Source organism: Phoca vitulina, unplaced genomic scaffold, assembly GCF_004348235.1.
Source record: "Phoca vitulina isolate PV1807 unplaced genomic scaffold, GSC_HSeal_1.0 scaffold37, whole genome shotgun sequence".
Classification (NCBI taxonomy): domain Eukaryota; kingdom Metazoa; phylum Chordata; class Mammalia; order Carnivora; family Phocidae; genus Phoca; species Phoca vitulina.
This window is the reverse complement of record NW_022589740.1, coordinates 5164938-5183784: the sequence shown is the minus strand read 5'-3', so window position 1 is coordinate 5183784 and position 18847 is coordinate 5164938. Positions and strand designations below refer to the sequence as shown.

Genomic DNA, 18847 nt, shown 5'->3' with positions numbered 1-18847 from the left:
AGGAGAACCAGGGGACAGCACTAATTTTTGCAAGAGTTCAAGATGTATTAACCCTGAGAGTTCACTATCCCTGAATTACTGGACACATAACTTTTTTAACTATGAATATAATCATAACCACTTCTGCTCACCATCAAAGTAATATCCCCAAACTCCTTACCGATGGCAATGCTGAAGTTATTTATTCTTTCTAGATCTTAGCTCCCTTATCAGTTAATCAACAGTAGCAGACGACTCAGGGCTGTTGTGAGGGATAACTGAGATTTTATATTGGAAGCACTCAATACAACAGTGCCTGACACATGCCCAGTTATGACATGATAAATAGAAGTTATTAATATTATCAGCATTAATAATGCCAGCCGAGATTCAACACAAGTATATGTGATGAAAGCAAGCTACGTACAGTTCATTAGACAAGCAAGAGCTGAAAGATCCTCCTGGGCCTCAGCCCCTGAAAATCCAAACACACGAGCTTGCCATTGTAGCTTGCCACACCATGAACGCAGCAACCTGACAGTGATGGTGCTATCTTGGATGCACCCCCAAGGAAAGTTTTTCCTATACTTATACTAAATATCAGTAGGTCTAGGAAATAAAACAATCTAAAACAAAACCTAAACCAAAATAAATAAATAAGAAAAGAAAAAAGCTAGATATATAGCTTTTCATACTTTAAGGTTTTATAGTTTAGGGTTTTTTCTTAACCTGCCCATTTATACCATGCAGAAGAATACAACGGCACTAAAACAGCTTTTAGGATAAAAATAATTATTCACCTGAACTGGGTGAGTTATGAGTTAACGGTGAATGGCTATTCAGGCTGCTAGTAATTTTATTTAGTAGTGTACACACTTAATATAAACATTTAAAACCAGATGCTAAAGCAATGTCCACAATAGCCAAACTGTGGAAAGAGCCAAGATGTCCATCAACAGATGAATGGATAAAGAAGATGTGGTATATATATACAATGGAATATTATGCAGCCATCAAAAGGAATGAGATCTTGCCATTTGCAACGACGTGGATGGAACTGGAGGGTATTATGCTGAGTGAAATAAGTCAAACAGAGAAAGACATGTATCATATGACCTCACTGATATGAGGAATTCTTAATCTCAGGAAACAAACTGAGGGTTGCTGGAGTGGGGGGTGGGGTGGGAGGGATGGGGTGACTGGGTGATGGACACTGGGGAGGGTATGTGCTCTGGTAAGCGATGTGAATTGTGCAAGACTGTTGAATCTCAGATCTGTACCTCTGAAACAAATAATGCAATATATGTTAAGAAAGAAAAAAAGAAGAAGAAGAATGTAGCAGGAGGGGAAGAATGGGGAGGGATGGGGTGACTGGGTGATGGACACTGGGGAGGGTATGTGTTCTGGTAAGCGCTGTGAATTGTGCAAGACTGTTGAATCTCAGATCTGTACCTCTGAAACAAATAATGCAATATATGTTAAGAAAGAAAAAAAGAAGAAGAAGAATGTAGCAGGAGGGGAAGAATGAAGGGGGGGAAATCGGAGGGGGAGAAGAACCATGAGAGACGATGGACTCTGAAAAACAAACTGAGGGTTCTAGAGGGGAGGGGGTTGGGAGGATGGGTTAGCCTGGTGATGGGTATTGAGGAGGGCACGTTCTGCATGGAGCACTGGGTGTTATGCACAAACAATGAATCATGGAACACTATATCTAAAACTAATGATGTAATATATGGGGATTAACATAACAATAAAAAAATTAAAAAAAAAAACCAGATGCTAAAAATACCTAACAGCATATATAATTATGCTATTTTACATAACAAAGCTGTATTTCACATGAGATACACACTCTTCCTTTTTCTGGCCCAAATACACATTTCATGTGCAATATCACTCCTTAAGTCAACATTGGTTTCTAGAGAGAGTGAGTCATTCAAATAATTTGCTATTTTCCAACAATTATTCCATGACTTAAAATTTACATTATTCAAACACTGAATTAAACACTGAAACACGGAACTCAAAAACTGAATTAAAAGTACACTCTCTCTGCATTTCAAATTAACCAAGTTTTCTAGTTCTCCACAAGCCCAAAAATACATCCTTTCATTATTCTCTTCTAGCTTCCTTCCCTCTTGTCACCAGCTGTATTACAAAACTTAGGGGTTCTGCTCTTGGAATAATTTTTTATCATTTCTATGTGCTAATTCCTCACTTTATTGGCTGTTAAGCTTTCTCCCTTTTCATCCTTTTCTTTCCAAACCTTTCTTCTAGCACCTGACCCACATGATGACGGCTCTGGCCGCCCCCCTCCTCCATGGCCCAGGGAATCCCGTCCCTCCATGCATCCCGAGGGTAGGGTCTTGCTAAACTGGTCTTGCCTGCCGCCACCACCACCACCCACCCTCACTCCCTGTTTCTGCTCTTTCTGTCTCACCTTCCACTCTGCTTCACAGTTCCATGAGGTATCATGTTTACCACTGTGGCCTCCTTACCCTCCCATGCACCTATACATCCACCCCCTCACCAGGGAGGCTACAGAGCATTGTGAGACCATCAGAATTGATCCTGACATTCAATCCTGTAGTTTTCCATGAGATTTGCTTGCAGAGAAGGATCTGGAGAGGAGAAAAAAAATTGTTTCCACTTTTAAAAGATCCCAGAAAGACAATCCTACCTTTCCCAGGATTTGGAGGAAAAGGACTTCCAAACTCCTGCTGCTTTGGCTTTAAATTGTGTGGCCCTGACATGCCTCCAGCCTGGGTGACCTGGAATCGTGGCTTCCCATTGGTGAGTACTTGTCTCCTGGGGCTCAAGGCAGGCAGATGGAGGGGGCTCTCGGCCATGTTGCTCTGAGGAGCCATCCCTCCTCCCGAGGGCATCTTGAGATGAAGGCTGTTAGCAAGGCTTCCGATGGCAGGGCTCGCTGTGCTGCCACAGGACGAGGGGCCAGGAGTCCCAGAGTGGGCTCGGATGGGAGGAATGTATTGGCCACTGACCATCCCGGGCCCCTGTGGGGTTCCTGATGTCCGGTGGAGACTCATGCTGCATGACCTTCCATTCATTCTGAAAAAACCTGTGGCCAGGATGGTCAAATATCCAATGGCACTAATGACTCCTTTCAGGCAAAGTCCAATAAGTTATCCATGGTGTGGGTTATTAGCCTGTTTAAAAAAATAAATGCAGGCATTTTTAAAAGTAAAAATGAAAATAAGTCACAGTGAGTTTTCAACTTGTGTAGCATTCATACCAGGAAGAAAAGAAGCACTCTTAGCCAAACGGCCTTTTATGTAAAGCAGGGTCATCAAACACATGGTTCATTGGCAGGCACTCTTCCCTCCTGCATTCACGGTAGACATGGATTATGGATCACTGTATTGTTTTGTTTGCCACTGAGCCCTTCTCAATACAGTGCTCTTGGCAACGACAACCAATCAACTGGTACCAGCTTGCAAAATGAAACTTATTTTGCTCCCCAGAGGATCTGTCCATACTAGTTCACTTTTGCTACAGTGAGTCTTGGGAAACCCAAAGCACTACCTTTGTGAGCTGTGAGACCAACGCTCCAAAGTTTCCAGTAAACAAGCAAAAGGCTGATATGGCCTCTAAATGAGAGTATGAGGATATTAAACCACCTCTGATTTTTACCGTAAGAGCAAATTTTTCACAGTCCCTAGACTTACAAAAGGTAAAAATAGGGGTCTGAGATTCTCACAAAGATGTCATATATCCACATGTCCAAATAAATCACAGCAGCATCGAAGTCTTGGTTCCATAATGATTCTGAGTTATGGGGATGGAAACAGAAGCAACATCACAATACTCTCACCTTCTATTAAGATCCTAGAAAAGGAAAAGTCTGTACAAAACACTTTACGGAAAGCATACCGAAAGAAGAGACCCTCTAAAAGGAAGTATGTTCACCACACACTACACACAGCACTTCAACCACAGTTCCACAACAGAGCTCCGTCTGCCATCCCAGCACCCCCTTCCTCAAGTGGCAAGAGAAAACCAACAGCACCGACACGAACACAGGACATCACAATGTCAGTACTCTCTGGTTACAAATCTGTAGGAAAGGTGCTTCCCTCCCTTAACCAAGAGCTCCCCAAAATGTACACAGAGTCAAGGAAGTGACTGGGCGTCACTACTCCAACTGATTGACAAACACACTCACACTCTGTATTATTTTGCACAGATATGATTGTCATGAAAAGAAGCCAAAGCTGAACAAATACAGGAGATATGACTGAGTGCAAAGCAGTAGGGGTCAGATATTCTCAACTGGATGATTCCTACTCTATCTGCATGATCTACTCAACATCTTAGACAATTATTTCCAACCAACATCCACACAAATGGCTTCATCCACCATTAGGGACAGAACAGTACAGAAGGAAAACTCTCTGTGAAGAGGGTTTTTTTTTTTCTTTATCCTTTTAAAAAATCAAAAACTATTTTATCAAAAATTAAATATTTTTGATTTTCTAGTCAAGCACTCACTGTGCCCTCTGCAAAGTTTACTGTGTGTGCCCGAATGCTGAGAAACTTCAAAATTTACTAACAATACAACATTTAGAATGTTTTCCTCCTTACCAGTTCTCCACTTTATTAAGAATTCTATCAGTCTGTCACATTTCACATTGCCAGGCCATCCAGTCCTGAGAAACGCTCTGAGGTCCATCTCCTGCCCTTCCCTCCACTACGGTCGCCAAGAACGGACAAGGAAACCCCGTCCAGCCAAACCTTATCACTTAAGTTGTCTTATGGGACAATAACAAATGAACCCTAGTATCAAACCGGTTGTAAGATTTTGGTTTTTCACACTGGAAAAATCCCAGTGCCCTTCCTGCTGTGTCCATTTAAGAATTCCAGTGTATTATCAGCTGGTCTCTTGAGCTGTGGGTTGACTGCGAGCAAGAATCATTTCATGTCTCTGTGCTTTGCCAGAGGATGTTGGCCATCTATTCTCCACTCATTCATAAAACCGTGTTTTCTGAGTACTCTGAACCCTGCAGAAGAGAGCACTTATTCAGCACCAAACAAAATAAATAAGTATATATGTTGTGCTGGCAATTTGTTGAAAATGAAGAATCATCCAACATGACTGACACTATGAGTCATCATGAGTCCATGTGACAAGTGTCTGTAGATTTGCAGACTCTGCCCACTTGCAAGTTTTTAAAAACAAAGGAATCTTTTTGGCAGCAAGATCATATACAAGCAGGAATTCTCATCAAAAATCTGGATAAAAACACGTAAGTAGGTACTTAGCATTAGGTTAGATCATTAAGAAAGTGAGACTGCAAGAAAAATAATTAACGTGCTGAGAAGTTAATTAAGTATCAGACACTCATACCAGCCTGTCAAACTGGACTTTCATTTTATTTTATTTATAAACTGCAGTCCTGTTTTAAACAGCTTTAGGTTGAAAGTAACAATAACAATAACAAAAATGCACTTAAATTTTATTACTAAAAAGACAACAACCAGAAAGTAAAGTAATTAATGCCATAAAGAAACAGCAGTAAGGCCATGGCGTATAAGCTAAGAAAACCAGCCTCAAGACAAAAATAAAATAAACTCTAGGTGAAAATATGCTTAATAAACCCAGTTTTCACATTAATTATGCCAACAGATTTTTCAAGCATTAGAGACTAGAATTTAAAAATCAATTTTATCTATCGCTATTATAGTACCTTATATACTTTTTAGCAAGGCCATATGATCATTTATAAGCCTAAGTCCACGTAGTAACAAAAAAGGAATAAACTGCTAACTTTTAAGAAAGACACATCCTTAATGAGTCACAGTGTCAGGACACCTGAGTTCTACCTCTGGCAAATCATTTATAACTTCTCTGGACTTACAGATTTCATCCATAAAACAAGGACGTTGATGATAATCACTACAGTCTCTTGAAATTCTGATCCTCCAGATAATTAAGACATGGAAGATTATCAAAAATACCCACTTAAGATGATCAAGGATAAAGACATAGATTTTATACCTATGGCACTCAAATCAAGAGGACAGGGTAGACATGGAAGCAAAAAGAGTAATCTTCATCCACTCCATCAAAGCAAGAGCTGATAGGAGGTTCTCATGTCAGCAGTGTGTTGAAAGACAACACTTACCTTGAAAAATGGACCTCAGGATTAAATTTGCCTACATTTTGCCAAAAAGCGAAATCACAGCTAATCAATATCAAAACCTAACTGGTAGGATTCCACTGGCAGAGCATCCTTCTATTTAAAAACCTATTCAAGGGGCACCTGGGTAGTGCAGTGGGTGGAGCACCCGACCTTTGATTTCGGCTCAGGTCCTGATCTCAGAGTCCTGAGATCAAGCCCCACATCTGGCTTCTTGCTCCATGGGGAGTCCGCTTTTCTCCCTCTCCCTTTGCACCCCCCTCCCTTGCTCTCTCGTGTGTGTTCTCTCTCTCTTAAAAAAAAAAAAAAATGGGGGCAACTGGGTGGCTCAGTCATTAAGCATCTGCCTTCGGCTCAGGTCATGATCCCAGGGTCCTGGGATCAAGCCCTGCATAAGGCTCCCTGCTCAACCAGAAGCCTGCTTCTCCCTCTCCCACTCCCCCTGCTTGTGTTCCCTCTCTCACTGTATCTCTCTCTGTCAAATAAATAAATAACAATCTTTAAAAAAAAAAATTGTTCAAGTTCTCCAGAATTATTTTCTCCTCCACCCTTCACCCACTGCCTACCCCAAGATGTCAACAGAAAAAAGAGAAGAAAAAGAAAAAGCAAGGAACATCCTGAAGTACAAATTTAGGGTACTTTGGATCTCACATATTGATACAGTTAGAGTTTTAATGCTCTGTCCATTCAAACAATGAAAATGTTCATTCTGTCAAATGAGTCAACGTGAGTTAATAAATCCTCCTGTTGACCACTTTCGAACTCCAAAACACACTCCTGTAAGTCAGGTGAGAAAGGAAATTACTTAACTCCTAAGGAAACTAAGGCACAAAACCATTTAATAATTTCACTGGTTTTCTGGAAAAGCTATGACTTTGATCAAAATACAAAATCATGACTCTACCTTCTACCTAAGGCTCCAGGCACTGTGTCTCAGATTAAAAGATCCAACAAGTGAAAAGCAATGTTAACTGAGCCATTCAAGAAAATTCCAAAAACACGAGTTCCATAATGCCTATTTACAGCCAAAAGCCCTTTCTTAGTAAATATCATTAATAAACTCATCTAGAGTCATAATTCATCTGATGAGCCAGTTAATTATTAATTTTCATACATCATTTCATTTCCTTAGGCTACATTTAGCCTTTGTTATATTTTCCATTCCTTATGCCACAAGCGTTTCTTACTTACCCTGCATAGAAAACCTAATAATGAGACACAAAATACTGGTCAGCAAACAAAAATGCTCCTGAGCTGTTTCTTTTATATACATCTAAGCCATCTAAAATAGGGTTTTTATCGATTCTTTTTATTTTTTTCCCTTCAGGTTAATGATTCTATAATTTCATTAACTGCCTTTTCAACATCGCAGCCTTGATCATTAATAGACCCGAGCTATTCCCCGGCGCTTCTCTTGGTTACGGCTTTTGTAACCAGAAGAATATAGAAATGAAAAGCCTATTGACAGATAATATAAGTTATTCTCATGCACGGCTGCAGTGTGAAGCACATTTTGCAATTCAATCAAGGACAGATAGAGCTGAATGTTCTTAGATCCCAGGAGTTCATTTTAATCAGCAGAATGTACCTTGTCCTAACACAGGTGACTGACTACTCAGAAAAGATTGTATAAACAAAAACCAATCGTGTAAGTCATTTTATTGGCAACAATATAAACACGGCTATATTAGATGAAACCAATAAATCAAAATTATTCTTGTCTGCAATTTTAACAAGAGGAAAGTGCAAACATGTGCCTGTGGAACTGGAGGATATTATAGAGGAAACGCATTGGATGTGTACAGTATCATTTCTCTAAATTGAAAGGAAGGGTACTATGTTATGATAAAGTAACCCACAACAAAGTCGAGTTGATCGTTTCCGTGGTTTCATAACTTTATTCAGTGAGACTGACAGATTCACAGACTTCACAGCAGAAGTTACACAGAAACGGCTGGGTGGGATACTTCCACAGTAGTGAGACACCGAGCACAAACTTACAGAGGTTACACCTGGTAGCTACCACGTATAGAATATACGGTCATGTAGGCACTGTCCAGGTTTGATGTCAGGAATGCTAAGAATATTAACATATTTATTCTGAACACTAAGATGTACACACATTATTCAAGCAATATAATCACCAATAAGATACAATCTTACAAATCAAAGAGGTTTAGTGCTGAGTTATATCAATTACAAATATGAAGACAAATTACTATTCCCTTGAGGTATTCAAGACCATTCTTTCAAAGACCACTCAGAAAAGATAATATAATGCACATTATGGATCCCATCTAACAGTCCCTGATTGTCTTATCTGTGGATTTCAACCCTTAGCTGTCTAGAGATATACACTTTTTTTTATTTTTATATTTTATAAAATTTTCTCAATGAAAATAATCTTCCCTAAGCAGGGAGTAAAACATCTGGCAGTGCCCTTTTAAATTCAAATTAATGGCTATAATATGCCAAATGCAGGTAGTAAATATGGACAAAGGAAAGAAGAGCAAGAGGAAAGGGGAAGAGGGACGGAAGTAGGAGAAAAAGAAATGATCAAGTCCACTTCAGGAATCTATTCTCTAAATTAGTCAATCCTAACTTAAAAATCAAAGCAGAATTGAGAACCCTCCAGAGGGTGATTACAGATTGCTGGAAGAAATTATGAATCTTCAGGAAAATATTACTGGAGGGCAATATTAAAAGTCCAGTAACCTCTCTTAGAATCCATTCTCCATACTTCAATACATCTATACAACTCTCAGACCCCCCTAGCTTACCGAATATCACTACTTTTAGTAGTAATTACCTACAAATGTTTCATTTACTTAGCCTCAATCATTAAGTCATCAAGGAGTACAGAAAGTTCTAGAAATCTGTGACCCTATCACAAATGTCAAGGGAGAGGGGAATAATTAGGACTGTAAGCAATCACACAAAATGAGAATGAACTTGGAACCAAAAAGATTTTTAAGGCAAACATAGGTATGTTCAGAAAGGTAACCATGCTATGGCCCTAAATTCCTAGATCTATGTTTAACAAAGGGCTCTTTCTAAAGCAGTGTTTCTCAAACTGGTTGCAATCCGATGGTAGGCCCTAAAATCAATTCTTCAATGGAAAAAGTGTTTTTTAATGAAACAGAACTGACTACAACAAAATAGAAGCTACCAGAGTACATCAACTGTATTAATGGTTAAGTACAGTTCTGTTTCAGTTACTTGTGGGTGTACATGTCTGAATATCTTCAATGCGTATAGTGTATATTGAGTAAGATGAAAAAATTGTTTTATGGTGAGTTATAGTCAAAAAGATATAAAAGCCACTGTTACAAAAGCATTTAGACTGTTTGCCTGCCCAGGCACCTAACAAAAATAAAAGGTGCAGGTACAGACAGAGTTGAACAGCCAAAGTAAAACAAACACCAAAATACAGCCGTAATGAGCAAAGGATCTAAAAATTCATTATTTTTAGCTTTATAAAACATAAGGATTCACCAGTACAAGGTTATCCTCCTACCACTGCTATCTTTTCACTGTGCATTTGACTCAGTAAATATCACTCGATCACTTGTGCTCTATAAACATCAAAAATCAACCAACTAACAGAAGTAGGATCGAAATGACCCACAATTGTAGTGATTCCGCGTTGCAGAACGTAGAGGACCTTCCCTGAAAGAGAACTTCCTTCTTACAATGCTAAAGGGGGACAAGTTTAAATTAACACGCAATTGCCTTTGAGAAGTGAGTTTGTCAAAATGTGTTCTTAATGTGAGTTACCATCAGATCCTATGAGGAGGAATTTGAAATGGAAAAATGAACACATTCCTTATGATGTCACCACTGAATTAATTACCTGAATTGAAAAGAGGGAACTCCACACGGCCATGGTTTGAGACACAAAGGCCTCTTCAGAAATATAAAAGAAGAGTAACTGGCTGGAGACCTTTCTTTCAAAAACAAAACAAAACCTCCAGCCTCATAGGAAGAGATACATATGTAGTAAAATATGGCAAATGCAAAGTGCATTCTTTGTCATTTTTCATGTACAGATGACTACTTGGTCCATATGAATAACTACTTACAAAGTTAAAGATCACAATCCTTTCAAACAGGTAATAAATAACTACTTATGGGAGATCCTAGAAATAAAATTGAATTCATCACTCAATAAACCAAATACTCAAGCATATCAAAGTGTCCCATATCACATGTATAAATGAGTGATTTCTTTCCTTCAATGTAATTATTGCTTAAAAGTGACCAATAAAACTATTTTTAGTGTTGATAGACAAAAGTTTTACACAAGTTAAATTATGTTCACTGACATCACTGCAGAAGTATGAACATTCACAACAATGACTAGGCCTTAACCAACATGACAATATATTTATAGAAAAAAAGAAAGAAAGAAAGAAAGAAAAAGAAAGAAAGAAAGAAAGAAAGAAAGAAAGAAAGAAAGAAAGAAAGAAAGAAAGAAAGAAAATAAGAAGAAAGAAAGAAAAGAAAGAAAGAAAAAAAAAAAACACCAATGTGAATGACTCAGTCAAGTTACAGAAAGCAGTAGAATCCACTGGTCATGCTGGAAAGGTTGAGAAAACATTAATCCATTTCTTCACACAAAAGAGGAACAAGAATTCATACACAGCCCTGGCATCTGGTTAGTTTTCTGTGTATAGTATTCAGCAGGCCTAGAAATGAAACTTCAGGAATAACTGATATTTAGAAAATCTGATCTTGAAGAAGAAAAAGAAAGGAAGAAAGTCTGATTCCTTTAGCAAGGCCCCCAGGACAGGGTCTGATCTGGCGCTGTAACCCTATCTGCCCATCCGCAGTTCAGCAAGGCTTGCTGCACCTGAAAGGAATGCGCAGCCATTCCCATGCTCGGCCTTGAGGAGATCACATCAGATGAGAATGGCCCCATCAGCGTTCTTCATTTCAAGTCTGCTCTCAACCACTTACAGCTCTCATGATTCCAGTTTTGCAGACAAATCACCTGATTTTGTTCCCATAGTGGAACATAATTGGATCCTTGTTTCTGCTCATCCTACAATGGGTGGTCCCATCCACATGGGTGGTCTTTCCCCTTCTCCCTTCTTTTGCCCTTTTCCCCAAATCCAGATCTTACTTACCCTCCAAGTCCACCCCAAATACCCAACTTTAGGCCTTTCCTGATCCTCTCTTAATATCTGTATCTATTTGCAAAATGGTTAGAATTACACTATTATACATAAGTTCATGGAATTACAAAATATTAAATGAGACCAAGCATGTTACCTGCTTAGCACAGTGCCTGACACATAGAAGGACCTGATAAATGTTAACTATTTTACTCGAAATACCTCTCTTGTAACATTCATAACTTTCTACATTGCCTTATAGTTATTTGTCTGTGTTTCATTACCTTTAGGGGTCCTGTCTAATTTACCTCTCAACTGTCACCAGTCCTTATATGTACATAGATGGTTTTATATTAAACCTATAAATTTGTATTTTTCATACTACATGTATTATACATGTATGGATTTTTATATTACATTTATATATTACATACATTTATATGCACTCATACTTATCATACTGTACTACTCATTTGTACTGAAAAATGTGGGATGACTGAAATATATAATTATGTATTTATATCCTATACTTATCATTTATTGCCCAAATAAATCCAGTATAATAAGGTGTAACCGTGTGATCACAAATCCTACACTCTGTGTCCGGTGGAGCCAGTTAAATCACAGTTGCACGTTCCCTAGTTTATTCCTTTCTCTTGACGGGAAAAAGTAGCACAGACACTACAGCACTCTTCTGAGCAGAAACATTATCCTGGCCTTTATCGTGGTGTACTCATGAACAATGAAAAATCATAGCTAAAAGCTGGAAAACAAACATAGTCATTTCAGTACTGAGACCAGGCACTTCTTTTGTTGTAGGGGTTGGTGACCCTAAGAGAGGGGCTGTCAAATGCATTTGGAGCCGTCATGGAGGAAGGAGCTCCTCGGCATTCTCCTTGCTCATCCCGCACTGGCTTCATGCTGGACGCTTCGCTCTTATCTGCTGTCCCCTGGTCAGACTGTCATTAGCATAGAAAATATAGCTTCTGTTTTGTCAGTGTTTTCTTTAATTCTATCATATTAAGTAAGGCCTGACCAACTAACTTCTGCAAGCTAAACTATTCCCACCATGTTTAAAGGGAAATCCAAATTATTTGACCTACCAGAAGGTTGTTACATCAGGAAAAGAAGCCAGACCCAAGAGTACATATTGAATTATTCCACTCACATAAGATATTTTTAAAAACAGGCAAAATTAATCTATCTGTCAGAAGTCAAGGCAGTGGTTACTTTTGGGGGGAACATAGTGAGTGGAACGGTGTATGACAGATGTGTGCGGAGTGTTGGTAATGTTCTATTTCGTGATCTGGATGCCAGCTAATCAGTTGCATTTAGCTCGTGAAAATTCATCAAGCTTAAGATACGTGTATTTTCTGTATGGATATTTTATTTCAGCTCAATAAAAAATTTGGGTTTTGTGTCAACTCCATCTGAAGTAAATGGAAAACTTGGAACTTGGGCATCTTTTTATCAAACTACATGTTAGAGTCATTTAAAGGTTTTGTCGCATGTCTCATCCTCCAGGAATGAGTAAGGCAGCACAGATTTCCTACGCTCCATTTATTTATTTTTTAATTTTATTTTCAATCCTAATTGAGTCTATGAAGCAACCAGACTTAGTGTAAAGTTCTGTATTTCCACCTTCTTTATAATATCTTCCACAGAAAATAATTACAGAAACACAGAAAATGACTTCTCCAGGGAAGACAATGTGCACGGGAGGCCACTTCCTGAACTATCTCCTTCAAGAAGTACTTCATCTCTATTCGGGAAGAATTACAAATTAACATTCCAACTCCAGAGATCAATACCTACAATAGGAGAGGGACAAAAGTGAAAAGAATGTCCTCAGACTTAATTTACTAGCAAGAAAGAACACTCAGAGAAACAAAGACTGAGAACACTCAGCTCTCTTTTGAAACCATGGAAAGACCACTTTCTGCCATATGAATGAAGACAGATTTGGTACAAAACATTAGTTTGCTATTGTTTCACCTACCCTATCCTGCTTATTTGGGCCCAATAGGAATTTTACCCACTAGCTGAACCCTGGAGTCCACCCCACCCCACCCCCCAAGAATTTGCTTTTCCTGTTTGGAATGGTGGCCACTTCCAAGCAAACCAACAGACCCCAGGTATTCAATCTCTGACAAACCAACTACTATTAAGGGACTTGGGTAGAACCAGGGCTCAGAGAAAAGATGCCCTCTCACAACTGGCCTAAGGTGAACCAGGAGACAGGGAGTGGTATGCAGCAGCACTCAGACTGCACTACTCATACTCAAGATCTGCTGAGTCCTCTGAGCAACAAAGGAAAAGAATTCAACTACCAATAAGGAAAAGTGTTTTGAAGGGAACTGAAAAAGAAATGTCTCCTACTCTTCCTTTCAAAGGCAGTGGCAGGTCTAGAAGGGCTGCCATAGACAACTAGTGAAGACATCCAAAAGATTGGAGTGCACTTACATGTGATCCTAAACCTTCGGCATGTTCCCTGTTGCAACAACATGTAATATCACACAGTCCTGTCTCTACATGGCTGCAAGCTGTCCCCCAACCTTCATGTGGGCAAATCCTTCTTCTGCAAACCTTTGCAGGTTGCACTTATTTAACACTTCACCAAGGAAGCAAAATTAGAGGAGGGAGAAGAAGAGGAATGGGAGGATTAAAACCAAACAAATCAATTTTATAAAAAAAAAAAAAAAAAAAGCTTCCCAGTTTAGTGTAAAAGCGTAGTCTAATGGAGAACGTGACACAGGGGAAAACGGATGTCTGGCTAACTCCCAAGGCAGAAATCATGACTCATCAAAGCTTTCAGTGGGGACCTAAGGCAACTTCACATTTGTCTTGAGTTCACCTTCACGCCAAGAAATGCTCTCTGCACTGGAAACTGGGAAACTTGAGTGTGTGCCCGGCATCTATGACAGTAGCTATGAAGGCCTGGACAAAGCCCTAGAAGTCTTTGGGTCTGGGCTTCCTCGTGCGTAGGTGATCACCAAGGTCCCCTCTAGCTATAACAGTCTGTACTTGGTATTCCCAGTTCCCATAGCCTAAAGGGATTTGGTCCGCTGGGGGGAGCTGCAGTACATCCCTCTCCTCACAAACTCCAGCACCCCACCCCCCACCCCGGCCCAGACTCTGGGGAGATACTGATGTTCTAGAAGTAGGTGGGGAGAGGGTGCAAAGCCCTTTTCTCCGTAAAAGGGGCGGCAATTCCAAGAGTCCAGTCCCAGCAGACGCTGCTCCCTGCCATTCCGGAAGCACCCTCCACCCCCAGCCCCTGCCCCGGGGTTAGATGCTCCAGAGATGAGGGCCTCGCAGAACCCCAGGAAGCCTAGCAGGGGGGTGAAGAATACAGAGCAGAAGGGCGGGAGCCTCTCCAGGCAGGAAGAGGGCTAGAGAGATCCGGAGGGGTGCTGGGGACCCGCCGGGCGGGGAGACGCGCCTGGGGCAGGGCAGGAGAAGGGCAGCCCTTATCAGTTCCCAACGCCCCCTGGCTTGGCCCGTGGAGGTCCCGGCCGAGCCACTAGTCCCCCTGCGGGGAGCGAGGGGCGGGTCTGAGGGCGGAGGCGACAGGGCCCAGCTGCGGCGCGCTGCTGCGACCCCGTCACTCGCCGGCCGCCTCTGACCCTAACCCTCCGCCCGGTCCGCGAGCTAGCGCAGCAAAACAAAACAAACTCGTGCCGGTTTCCTGTTGTGCAACCCAGTCCTGAGTAAGTCGGGCCGAAAGGGCGCCGCCGCTGGCCCGCGGCTGGGAAACCCAAGCGGCGGGGACCAGCGCGCTGCCCTTCCCGGCCCAAGCTGGGATTCCGGGGCAGCCGCGGCCCGCAGCTCCCACCGAGCTCCCAACCCTCGGGTCTCCTTTCGCTTCTTGCCTCCCTAACACCCCCAACAAGTCGAGGGCGCGACTCGCGAAGCCAGAAACAACCTTTCCCAAAGCTTCTCCCTCCAGGTACCTAATTGAATCATCCATAGGATGACAAATCCGTCAGGGCCAAGTTTTCCAGACACTTGGGTAACTTCCTCATCCCCGAGGTGACTTGTCAGCTCCAGTGACTAACTTTAAGTGTTGCTTGGGGCAAGGTGTGTGTCTAGGAGAGAGCTGGCTGCTCACTCACGCTTTCCAGAGAGCGGCCCGGATCGACTTCAAAATACACACAGGGTCATTTACAGGGACTGGAGCCGCGAGCAGGACAGAGCGCCGGAGACTGAGACATTTTCCAAACAGCGCTGACATTTTGTCGGGCCCCAGAAAAATGTAAACGCAAGTGACGAACCCGGTGTGCGAGCGTCTGAGTATGTCTGCGCATTTTGCGGCGTGGGAGGTTATAGTTATAGTCCTGGCGGCTGCGGGTCACGGAACCCCTCCCAGCGACAAGCGAACGTACCCCCAACCCAAGGACCTTCCGGAGCAATGGGGACATTGTCTTTGGCGAGATGCAGGCATGCAAAACAGCCTTAGTGGAGCTCCCCAAACACGTGGAACTGGAAAACGCAACTACAGCCCCGGGTGAGCGCGCGGGACCTCACGTCACCCCATCAATTCCCACTTCTCCAAAGTTTCCCTTCAGTGGGGACTCCTGGGTGGCGTGCAGGACCATGCCCCTACGTCCTGTAACTTGCCTTGATTGTGTGGCCCTCTGGCCCCTGTTGTTTAAAAGAAAAACCAAAAACAAAAACTCTTCCTAATTAAAGAAACTTTAATACCTTGTTGATTTCCTTTCCGTCTTCTACACTCGGTGCTCTTAGGGAACTGACAACAACAGGGCTTGATTCCTAATCCAGGGTTGCTATCTCAACAAACAGAGCCTTTAGAAAATCTGGGGCTGGGGGGTGCGCGTAGCCTTAAACCCGCGCGAACGCCACTGGCTCAGCGTGGAAAACTATTTCTAATCCCTAGTTTGTGTCTCTGAGCGTTAACTCCCCCACACTCTCAAGCGCCAGTTTCTCCCGTCTCCCGCCTGCGAGCAAAGTTCCTCTGGTATCCACTTACCAGGTAACCCGGATTTCCACAACAAAGCCAGGCGTGCGAGTCCCTTCCCCGGCCAGCCTGCGAATGACAGCAGAGGCCAGCGCTGGCGAGGAGTAACTTGGGGCTCCAGCCCTTCAGCGCGCTCCACGGGTTCTGCCTCCTTCGGAAATGAAAACTCCCATCCAAGCCGGGGGACGGAGCGCGGAAACCCGGCCCAAGTGCCGTGTGTGTGCGCGCGCGTGTGCGAGGGCAGCGGCCGCAGGGGGAGGAGGAGGCAGAAGGGGGGTGGCTGGACCCTCGGCATCAGCTCATTCTCCCCCCACACATACACATACACACGCAAATGTTTTTAAAAAGTTGAGTTTCGACTTTGTGCCTCCCCTGTCCTGCTCATCCTCGCCCTGGGCCGGGGGATGCGTCTGGGGGCCGGTGCGGGATGCTGGCTAATTGCTTTCGGCGGGTTCCGCTGGGAGAGCGCCGGTGCGAGCCTGGACGGCTGCGGGCGGGCGTTGGGGGGGGGGGGGCGGGGGGGGGCAACGGTATCGGCCCTGGCGCTGGTGCCCTTGCGCGCCGCGCTCTGGGCTGCAGGGGCGGCGCAGTGTGGACGCGGCCGCAGGGGGGAGGGGGGAGGGAGGGAGGGAGAGAAGCGGGGGAGAGGCGGCCCCGCGAGGAGTGTGGATGTGTGTTTGGCCGCGAGGGCCGGCCTGTAGCCAGCTGCTTCCTGAGTGTGAGCGCTGGAGGGGGAGGGGGGAAAGCGTGGGGGCGGGCTCGCTGGTCACCAGGCTGGCCAATTCGATGGCTGCGCCCATGTCTCCCTGTCCACGCAAACACACACACTCCTTCCCGTGTGCCAGGGAGGTTAGGCACTCCAGAACAGGGTAACAGCAGGGAGATACTTTGCCTTCTTTCTTGAGCCTTATTTGTTGAATTGGCTTTGAAAAAGTATCCGCGTTTCAACAGGATCTGATGTCAAATAGTAAAGAACAAGTGGGGGGAAAATACCCAATAGTAAAATTCAGAGAGAAAAACTTTCCTAAAAGTGGGAAATGGCAAAAGAGTCTTTCTAATATACAGGATCAGATGAAAATAACTTCGAAAATGGCTAGGTGAAGCACAGAGGTTGCCTTTGGCATCTCTTCTAAGTATAAGCAGAGAAGAAATGGAAATGTTACCTGAATATAAAATTCTAAAAACAGGCTGTTAGGAATGGAAGCACACTCCCTGCGTGTATTGCGTCTGTACGTGGTGCCTGCTCCTTGAGAAGTCAACAGCCCCATCTTCATACCCCACCCCAGCTGCGACCCCGGCCTTTCTGCTTGGCTTGGTCAAAGCCCTCCAGAGGTTGTCCCCAGAAGGCCAACCGGTGGTGGTTCCCCAAGATACTGCCACAGAGGCACAGACCTCCATCTTGGGAATCGAGGTATCTAAAGCACAAACGCCCTGCAGTTAGGCCTTTCTCTAATGACCCCTAGAACTCACCAGTCCCGGGGCACCCAGGAGGCTCAGTAGGATAAGCATCCGACTCAGGTCATGATCTTAGGCCAGTGAGATCAAGCCAACTACATCTCCATGCTGGGTGTGGAGCCTACTTAAGATTCTCTCTCTCTTCCCCCCCGCTTCCCATTAAAAAAAAAAAAAAAAAAAAAAGAATTCCACCAGTCCTTATATTCTATTCTAGGGCTTTCGCTCAAATGTAAATTAGCATTCCTACGAGCAAGACAAAGCCCTCAAGTACACAAATGACTCTCCCCAAAAAACCAAACCAAAAGGGTTGTTGATAATTTTCATTTCTCTTACTTCAGAAAGAATATTACTAGAGTGGGTCTGTATCCAAGATATTGACATCCCAGAAAAAAGTCCATTTTCACAACACTTCTTATGCCTTGTTATGGTCTGCTCTTCAAGACTCCCTTTAGGGGAAGGCATTTTTTTCCCTCTCCTAAAGACACAAACTCATCAGAATATTAATCATCAGAATATCTGTCAGCAGAAGTGGAGGGAGGGAAATAAATTTATAAGTGCTTAGGATATGTCATTCTGTCAATTTTCCAGTTTCTCTCTCTGTTCTTCATCTCCTTTAAAAGTATCCAAGCCCAGGATGGCAATAGATGGGTTCAACCACACACACAAAAAAGACTCATAAAACGAAGCATGCAGCAACAACACAAAAACAAAGAACCCAAGCGGTGGAAGTTGCTATGACTATTCCGTTGTGGCTAGTTATTGCAACATGCCTGACACTCACAGAAAAACTCTTCCTCATTAACTCCAGCCTCCAGGAACAGAGCAAGATGGGATCACTGACCCTTTAATGTGTCTCAGGAAATTCTCTTCATCCAGACTCCCATGCTATACACAGGGCTCCCCAGGAACTAGGCAAGTCTGGTGGAAGCTGCAAAAAACTGATCCACCATCTCTCAAATATCATTTTAAATACAATGGTTTTCATGCATGAAATGATATCCTAGGGGCTTGAAGAAGCTTCCAAAGCTTCCCACTTGATAGGAATAGCTTAGATGGAAGAGAAAAATCTTGTGCTACACCCTACTTTAATCAATGGCTCATGGAAATAAAACACTGAGAAAACTATGAGTCATCAACCTGGAGATCCCCAAAATTCTCTT

General features: G+C 42.9%; 1 protein-coding gene across 2 annotated transcripts in view; it reads right to left on the bottom strand.

The window, feature by feature from the left end:
• The window catches only part of GLIS3 (GLIS family zinc finger 3), a 438140-nt gene extending 421426 nt beyond the window's left edge, over nucleotides 1–16714 (bottom strand). The window contains exons 1-2 of one of the 2 annotated variants that reach the window (XM_032427603.1): nucleotides 16245–16329; nucleotides 2660–3146 (exon numbers count right to left, since the gene is read on the bottom strand). In XM_032427603.1, the coding sequence (XP_032283494.1) occupies nucleotides 2660–3047 (388 nt within the window). In that variant the 5' untranslated portion in view covers nucleotides 3048–3146; nucleotides 16245–16329. Of the gene's footprint in view, nucleotides 1–2659; nucleotides 3147–16244 lie in introns of both variants that reach the window. The other variant, XM_032427604.1, reaches the window with a different exon arrangement.
• Nucleotides 16715–18847: the final 2133 nt, after the last annotated feature.